The 9,229-nt window shown below is 36.4% G+C and overlaps 1 protein-coding gene and 1 non-coding gene across 2 annotated transcripts; both read right to left on the bottom strand.

Moving 5' to 3' along the window:
- Positions 1 to 4,185: 4,185 nt before the first annotated feature.
- On the bottom strand, positions 4,186 to 8,876 carry rbx1 (ring-box 1, E3 ubiquitin protein ligase). Its single transcript, XM_023273038.3, has 5 exons — positions 8,726 to 8,876; positions 6,645 to 6,723; positions 6,432 to 6,502; positions 5,186 to 5,271; positions 4,186 to 4,355 (listed from the first exon to the last, which is right to left on the bottom strand). Exons 1-5 carry the CDS (start codon positions 8,801 to 8,803, stop codon positions 4,343 to 4,345), a joined length of 327 nt encoding a protein of 108 aa, XP_023128806.1. The 5' UTR covers positions 8,804 to 8,876; the 3' UTR covers positions 4,186 to 4,342.
- Positions 8,877 to 9,013: 137 nt separating this feature from the next.
- trnaq-cug (transfer RNA glutamine (anticodon CUG)) lies at positions 9,014 to 9,085 on the bottom strand. The gene has a single exon. It is a non-coding gene; the product is annotated as a tRNA-Gln (tRNA).
- Positions 9,086 to 9,229: the final 144 nt, after the last annotated feature.

Raw genomic sequence — 9,229 nt, 5'->3', positions numbered from 1 at the left:
AGTTTCTGGAGTTTCCACCAGGTCGGAGGCAGAACAAGTTGTCATGAAGAGGTGTTGAAGTCGGCCAGGATGGACTGACTTTTTACAGCGGCTAGAAGGAAGATGACTAGAAGAGCAGGTCTTTAACCACCATCCATAAAATCCATGGAGTCAGCTCCAGAGAAATGAAAGAAGATCAACTTTTATCAACCTCCATCCACATGTTCAATGTCATATCTTTACTTGGACATTTTTAGCACCACAAACCTTTAGTATCACACTTTATTATCATTTATTAGGATTTTAATGGAATCCACCAGCAGATTTTGTTTTTGTTGACAAACTTTATTCTTGTCATCGTGGGACTGCAGTATTTAAAACTGTTCCTTCTATTTGACCTCATGTTTATTAGTTTTAGTGGAGAAAGTTTGAATTGTCAATTCGTCTCTTAAAAACTAAATAATAAATTGGATTAGTCAAGAGGTTTAAATTTCTTACTTTGTCATATTTTAAATATGACAAAAAAATATAAAAATAAAGCATCTTGAGACAATTTGACCTGTAATTGGCGTTATATAAATAAAATTGAATTAAAATTGTATGTATCTTGTAATGTTGGAGTAATTCAGCCATATATGTTGGAAAACACATTTTCTTTGTCCATTAATCTGTTGATCATTTTCTCCAGTAACTCATTTCTTGTTTTGGTTTACAAAATGTCAAGCCCAAATATATTCAGTTTACTGTCATAAAAACCAAAAAGATTTACATTCATGATGCAGGAATCAGACAGTTTTTCACTTTTTATCTTAGTCAGAAAGATAGTTGATAATGTGTGAATTGTTGCAGCTTGTGAGCCGTAGAAGGTTTTAATCTTTGGGGCCGAGTGTCAAAAAACATTTAGAAACCAACATCAACAAAGCACTCAGCAAAGGGAAATCCAACTTTTGCATGACAATGTCTAATTAAAGGACATTAATTTCCAATGTAAATGTGTGATATTCATCCTCTGGAGCTTTCTCTTCACATCGTCTTCCACCTGGACTGGTTTGGTCGGGAGCATGTGCAACAAACATTTGAAAAACTGCACTTCAACATCAATGAATGACACTGAAGTTTAATCTCTACATAAATGAGACTGAGTCTGGATGTGCTGCTCTGTCATTAACTCCTAAGTTTAGGGAAAGTTCAAACAAAAGAGGACAGTTCAGATAAGACTTGAGAATGAGCTTATTCTGAACAAACATCTCAGACTTTCTGAGCTTCAGCACCTCTAGCAAGATATTTTAACAACAAGCAACTGAAGAGATCCAGAGGTTGGAGAGAGTTAGCTTTAGCTGAGCCAAAGAACATGTGGGACGCTAACCTAGCAAACATTTCAGACTTTTCTCTGTGAATTCTGAGAAATAATTTACTATTTAATGACAGAGCTGCACATCTTAACTCAGTGTCATTAAAACAGACTCTAATTCAGTGTCATCCATCCATATTAAAGTGCAGTTACCCAAAATGTTTGTTGCATGAGCTCCAACAAAACCTGTCCAGGTAGAAGGCCACTTTGACAAACAGGAAGTGGAAGATTCCAAGCACATTTATAGAAGGGGGAACCAGACTGTACTAAGTGTGGTCGAGTATAGAGGGGTGTTTTGTGGGTTTTTAAGGCTGATAATGGTTATTAGTGAGACATTTGGAGTAGATATTCATTTGCAGTAAATTAAAATATTTAAAATCTTGGAGTTAAACTTACAAGAACACAAACTTTAACAGAAAACTTTGTTGATACGTTTTTGTTTTGTTTACAGATGTTAAGTTAAAGGAGTTTTATTCGTGACATATAACCAATCAAATCACTCCAGAAGACAGAGCGACCACAGGTAGATTAAGGTTCAGAGCCAAAGTAGCACCATTTTTAAATGTATTTGTTACCGTAAATCAGTAAAAAATAAAATACTGATAATCAGTAAATCAGTCAGCCCACAATTACTACAATTCTACAGTTGTTGTCTCTTTCCTTTGACTTGTTATTTGTACAATATACGATGTATATGATGGCGTTTTTTCATACCAAAGGCTATACTATGATGTTTTCTAAGAGACATACGATGCTACTCTCTTTGTTCTGGCCCTGCCCTCCTCCTCTGTTGTTTTCTGGATTGTACTCAGCTGCATGCCTTCGTCCACCAGGCCTCCGTTGACTCATCCCGCCTGCCGTCTCTGGAGCTGAAGCTGGATTGGAACAGACCAAAGTACAGTCCAATCACGATGCCAGCTGCCTCTCAAAAGACTCCTTCATCTGGCAGGTGGTGGAACTTCTTCTGAGGGGAAGCTGAGCTGGCCCGGCAGAACTTTGGAGCTCAAAGGGGCGTGTCCTATCTACTCATTCATATCTATGACAACAACGATGGCTGCACATAAGGACGCCTGTCAATGACGTTGATTAGCTGCGTAAATACCATTATATACAGTCTATGGTAAATACGTATGTGAATCACATCATTGGCTGCAGCAGCCAGTCACTGGTCACTCACTGACTCACACTGAAAAATAGCACAGAATGAATTGTTATGTGTTTATTTTATTTACAATTTAGGTTGGATTTTTGTTTTGTTTTTTTTGTGCGCAGCGCAGATTTTCTGTGCGGAGACCGTGTCAGCAGTGCGCAATTGCGCAGCTTAGAGGGAACAGTGGTTACCTCCACAAATTCTCAGTAGGATTCAGGTGTAAACTCAGACTGGGCTTCTTCAACTTATATAATTTTCTAGTAACCATTTCTTGATCAAAATTTGGCATGGCTATGAATACTTTTGAACAATTATCAAGTAATCATGAAGTTTTTTTGTGTTGTTTCAACCTATAACTGGAGGAATCGGCTTGTACAGAAATTGAAATATTTCTGTCTCAAAATTTTGACTGAAGAAGACTTAAGGTTTTAAATAACAGTCAACATTTTTGATGAGGCCAGTATTCTCCATATTCTCATATTTCTATGTGACTTGATAATTTTGGAATCTATTTAACTTTTGGCTGTTGATCAGACAAAACAAGCAGCTTTATTACTTTAATTTGGGAGATTATGGCAATTTTTCCAGTATTTTTTCCAGTATTTCCCCATATTAGATTAAATAAGAAACCAGCTCATCAATAAGCAATTTGCCTGCAGCTAAATAATTTTTATTTAATCTGTAAATTTTTGGGCAATACCATATTCGTAATGATACAACGCCCCTCATTTCACATAACTCAAGGAGATTTCATCAAATTACTTCATTTTCGGTATGTTTGTGTTTGTTTTGTCATTCTGTGTCTCAATTTTGTAATATTTTGTCTTGTTTATTGTCTTTTCTTTTGGTCAGACTTTAGTCATTTTGATCATTGAGTAAAATACTACATCATTCAGTTCCAGATACCTGGGACTGAATATTTTGTGCCCTTGTAGACACTCTGTGACCTCTAAGTTGTAATGTGTAAATGGTAAACTGAGGCATAATATTGTCGAAATTGCACTTATTTTTCTGAAGAAATTTCAGGAGGTTCATAATGTTTAATAAAAAGCTAATTCATTAAATGGGAATATTTTCAGAATTTACTTCTTTGCACTAAAACAAAGGAAATACTTGGAGTTGTCGCTATTTATAGGTTGTTCTGTTGTGATTTTACTGGTTCGGCCCACTTGAGATCAATGGAAGGTTCTTACCTATTTGCTTAGTTAAATCCAAGAGGCGACTTTTTTATTTGGACAGGCAGTGCATTTTTGTTGATTAAATTACTGTCTTTAATACAAACTGTTCGCTCTACGTAGTTCTAGTCAGGTAGGTTATACTGTATTTAACCAGCTGGTTCAACGCTTTTCCCTCTTGACTTGTTTTTAACTGAGACTGATGAGACATGGTGCTGTGGGTTAAACCAGCCAGAGGGAGAGTAGGTCAACAGGCCGCTTAATCCAACCAGAACATCTGTGTTTCTGTCAGAGGATTACTGCTCTGTGACACATGGACAGGTCTGGCCGTCACGAGCATAAAAGCCGTTCTGACCAGGCAAATTCCTGCCACCGTGGTCAGCTTTCAGTCAACCAAAATGTAACTCATTAGCTAAATCAATCAGGTGTATCATCGATCTAACCCTAACCAAAGCACCTCATTTTAATTTATTTGTTAAAAAAAAGCAGAATGTTAGAAAACCTACTGCCTGCACAAGTAAAACAAGCCATTTGTGAACACATTCCTGTTTATTTATGTACTTACAACAAACCAAAGCAAAGACTTGGGTGAAAAACAAAAACACTAGTATTACAGGCGGGAGGGAATAAAGACGCAGTGAGGCGCGACGACTGCAGAAGCCAAGAAAGAGGTTAGCGATGATAAAGCTAGTGTCCATATCTGTGGAAACAGAGAGAGACGTGCTGTCAGTTCAGCTGCTCATTTTAAGAAATATTCACAACTTTTCCTTGTCGGACGCAACAAATAAGCAAACAGGAAACCATTCCAAAAATACACAGACGTTCCTCCAAAAATCTGTACTACACAAGAGATATTTTACTGTAATTAGTTTGTTCCATTCAATACAATACAAAAGTCTCCAAACTTCTGAATGAAAAGGGAGCAGAAACAAGAATAAACTTATGTAATCTGGCCCTTTATAACAAAAAATCAGTTTACAACAAGCATTAAAAACAAACAAACGACTAAAGTCTGAGATCCCTGCAGCCGCTCTCACTGTCAAAGTTTTCTCTCACAACTCTCAACTCATTTATTGGTATTTTAACCCTCCCGTTGTCCTCATTTACGGGCTCCAAAAAATACTGTTTCCTTGTCTGAAAAAAATCCAAAAATTCTGAAAAAAAAAATCCCCAAATTTCTGAAAATTTGCAAAACCCTCAGGAAAAAAATTCCAATAATTCCTTAAAAGTTTCCCTTACAAGTTTTATTTTTAAAAAATCCCCCAAATTTGGCAAGAAAATTCTAGTAAATATTTTTAAAAAATGACTAAAAATCAAAAAATCCTAAAAATATCTAACGTGATTACATACATATCAGTAAAACTTCTAATATTTTCTTTAATAATATTCACATAAAAATCTAATCTACTATGTTGTGAAATTTCAACACTTTTAACTGAAGGAATAACGAGCTTGTTGGATCTCTAGATTTTATTGCGACTGATTATTCTTCTGGCTCTTTTCTGTAAAATAAAAATGGACAATACTTACTTCTGAAACTCCCACTCCCTGTTGTCCAGAGGACACACCTGTCTGGTTTTCAGCCAGCGTGAAATACAGTGGAAATGGAAAGCATGCTGGAGAAGAAAACAGGACAGCAATTCAATATAAACCTTACTGAACTTCACAATATCAAAATAATTAAAAACCCAAACTTGCATGATACAGTTTTTACTCAAATACATGGGTTCGAGCAACTTGGCAGCAATATTATGCCTCAGTTTATCATTTACACATTCCAACTTATCGATCACAGTGTTTCTACAAAGGCACAAAACATTCAGTCACAGGTATCTGGAACTGAACGATATAGTATTTTACTTTTAAATAGACAAAAAAACAACAAAAACAAGACAAAATATGACAAAAATGACAAACATGACAAAAAAAACGAGACAAACAGCACGAAACAAAAGCAACAGACATTTAAACTCCCAACACCCCGAACTCCCATACAATTGCTGCATTATTTGTTATTTTTGTGGTAAAATAAGCATTTTCTAGCCTAAAAAATTGAAAACAATGTAAAAAATCCATAAAAAATAAAAATTAAAACATATTAAAAGAATATTTAATGGAAATAAAATGTGTAGCGTACAGCGCTGGGCGCTGATTGGCTCAGCGACTGTAGCATCAGTCTCCTGTGTATAGCAGCATTCAGCATCTCGCCTTGTCCGTTTCACACAGACGTCTGATCGCTGCACATAGTGTTGCTCTGTGCTGTGTGGCAAGGGTTTATAAAGCCTCAAAATATATCTAAACAATAAAATAAATATGGTTGCGAATTTGCAGATTTTCTTGTATCGCAGGGGGGTCTGTGATAGACGACGGACCACTGTATATTTAATTTTGTATCACATATATTTCGCTATATCGTGGGATTTTGCGGTATATATTTATTATTTTAATTAGTTTTGTGGTAAAATAAGCATTTTCTGGCCTAAAAAATGAAAACATAAATAAATATTAAAAATAACCTTGTTTATAAAGCCTTAAAATATATAAAAATAATAAAATCAATATGAGGTCGCTACTTCGCAGATTTTTCTTGAACGTAACCCCCGTGACAGACGAGGGACCACTGTACTGGCGTTTGCTGGGGTGGATAAGATCGTTAGAAACTACGTAAAACATTTCTAGACACAACGTCCCTAGCACCACTCACACCTGCACTTGACTGGTGAAAAACGTAATGACATTGCAGAGAAATATGTTCGAAGCAGGTATGGAAACTCACATTGCAGACACCCCAGGCTACAGTGCACTCTTCAGAGGTAGCAGAAGCTTGGTTGGCCTGACACTCTATGCCTGATGGGGAGGAAAGAGAAATGTGAAAAACAAAGCAGTCAGAGCCTATTAGCTTATAGAAGCTTAACATCCCTAACTTCGACAACAACATTTATTATTTACGTTCAATATGTTTATGAAAAGGGAGTCCAAGTGAACTCACAGAGATCCATGATGTGGTTCCTACAGATAGCGCAGTTGTCCACCACTATGTCCCAGGCCCACAGTGCCACAGCATTCCACTGGAGGAAGGTAAGAATACAGACATTATCTGACCAAGATATTCACTGTAGGCCAAGGGTGTCAAACTCATCTTAGTTCAGGGGCCACATTCAGCCCAATTTCATCTCAAGTGACCAGTAAAATCACAGCATAATAACCTATAAATAACCACAACTCCAAATTGTTCCTTTGTTTTACTGCAAAAAAGTACATTCTGAAAATGTTAACATTTAAGGAATTATCTTTTGACAAAACATTATGAACCTCCTGAAATTTCTTGAGAAAAATAAGTTCAATTTCAGCAATATTATGCCTCAGTTCAACATTTACACATTACAACTTACTGATCACAGTGTTTCAAAGGCACAAAACATTTAGTCACAGGTATCTGGAACTGAATGATGTAGTATTTTACTTCAAAAAAGACAAAAAAAACCCCAACAAAAACAAAACAAAATATTACAAAAGTGAGAAACAAAATGACAAAAAATTTGACAAATGACACAAAACAAAAAAAGACAAAAAAGTTAGAAAGCGACACAAATGATACACAAAACAATGAATAAAGCAAAACAAAAAATGACAAAAATAAGACAAAACAAGACAAAAAGGAAACAAAACGACAAAAACAAGAGACAAACGACAAAAGTCGGACAAAAACAACAAAAACAAGACAAAATATTACAAAAATGAGAAACAAAATGACAAAAAACGAGACATGACATAAAATAAAGCTAAAACAGACAAAAAATTTGACAAAAAAGTTACAAAGCAACAAAAAAATTGACAAACATGACACAAAATGACAAAAGTAAAATGAGCAATCTAGTATTTTACTTTATGATCAAAACAACTTGGACAACCAAGAACTAATTTACAACAACAGCCTGTCTGATAGAACATTGTTTATGCAGATTTAAGGGTTTGTTTGTTGGGGGGGATTTCTTTTACTTCACAAGCAGACTGATCATTTCACTCAGCAGCACAAAGCTCTGTATGATGAGCGCAAAGTTAATTATAATTGCTATTTAAAACCAAAAACTGTGGATGCAGTATAGTAAAAAAAAAACAGGGTTCGCTGCACATCTTCAGCTGAAACAGGTGCATCTCAGACAGACTTTGAGTCTCTAACAGCAGTGTTGACACATCTGCTTTCAAAATAAAAGGCCTTGAATTAAACAGTGTGCTCCAGATCCCTGTCTGTTCTCTGACTATTCTGGATTCTTTTACCAGTGTCAAACCATCTGAGAAATACATGATGGGGGAAAGAAAAGGTTACCAACAATAACCATTTTTATTCATTTTTTATTAATTACTTATTCTGTGCAGATTTCATTTGTAAAAAGTTAGGGTTCAGCTTCACATTCCTGCTCCTTTCTCCCTTACACATCCTAAATACCACTCAAAATGCTGATGTAAATAACTCCACGGTCAACAGCAAGGTGTGACTGAATTTTCTGATGCTTTTCAGGTAAGCTGTCACATTATGACACAAAGGAGTAAAAACAAACACCTGACGAGTGACAGAAAATGAGAGTATAACATTTAAGCCAGACACTGGACGGTAATACTGATGAAAACAATCAAATCAGTATCAAAAAAGGACTTTAGTAGTATGTATATCTCGAGAAACCTCTAGAAAAGATGCTTAGCTAGTTAAGCTAACATAACTCATCGTATTAGGAGACGAGCTGTTAGCTAGGGTTTAACTTCGGAACTATTTTTTCTGGATTTGTCAATGACATCGTTGTATTGCAACTAATTTGATAACTTGTGATCCATATGCATTCACTATATACAAGTATTTTTTCACTGTAGTCCCGAAAACAGAAGTGCAGATTCATGGCGCTAACGGCTACATAGCTACTGTGGCTAACGGCGCTAAGCTACAGAGAGTTAGCGTTAGCATGCTAAATGAGGGTGGCTAACTCGACAGTAGTATGAGCTGCGTTTTTGGCAATTTGACACAGCTGGCAGCTTAAAAGTTCTCCTTTCTCTTTTAATTATTTTACACAACCGTACCTTCTTCACTTCAAACCGCTTCTTGCTCGCTCCGCTGTTCGTGCCGCTCGGCGTATCTACATCCATCGCTGCTGCCATCTTAGACGAGGAAGTTTGACGTGACGAGAAGCTGACCCGGAAGAAACACGGCAGTTTCCGTCAGCGGATAATAACCGCTAATCATGTATTATAACCATTTGTATCAAAATATTCGGCATGTGGAATATGGTTGGCGACGTTTTATGCTGCTTTAAAGAATTTTGTTATTTTATCACCTTGATGAGATGCGCACCAAAAGAAGTCAGGCTCAGGTTCCACCGAGATTTGAACTCGGATCGCTGGATTCAGAGTCCAGAGTGCTAACCATTACACCATGGAACCACCATAGCCACACAACCCCTCTAATACCCTTCTATCCCTAAAAGTTACACAGCTGTCCACGAATTATTTGTAATGTTGGACACATTTTTACTACTTTATTCCAAAAAGTGGGAGAACCAGAACATGGTGTACTCAGGCACCTTC

The sequence above is a fragment of the Amphiprion ocellaris genome, chromosome 19 (assembly GCF_022539595.1).
Source record: "Amphiprion ocellaris isolate individual 3 ecotype Okinawa chromosome 19, ASM2253959v1, whole genome shotgun sequence".
Classification (NCBI taxonomy): domain Eukaryota; kingdom Metazoa; phylum Chordata; class Actinopteri; family Pomacentridae; genus Amphiprion; species Amphiprion ocellaris.
The sequence above is the reverse complement of the archived record's forward strand: the minus strand, read 5'-3'. Positions and strand labels throughout refer to the sequence as shown.

Coding starts and splice junctions, on each gene's coding strand:
- rbx1 (XM_023273038.3), bottom strand. CDS start 8,803: ATGGCAGCAGCGATGGATGTAGATACGCCGAGCGGCACGAACAGCGGA. Junction 6,724..8,725: donor AGCGGTTTGAAGTGAAGAAG/GTACGGTTGTGT, acceptor ACCTTCCTCCAG/TGGAATGCTGTGGCACTGTG. Junction 5,272..6,431: donor TAGCCTGGGGTGTCTGCAAT/GTGAGTTTCCAT, acceptor TTTCTTCTCCAG/CATGCTTTCCATTTCCACTG.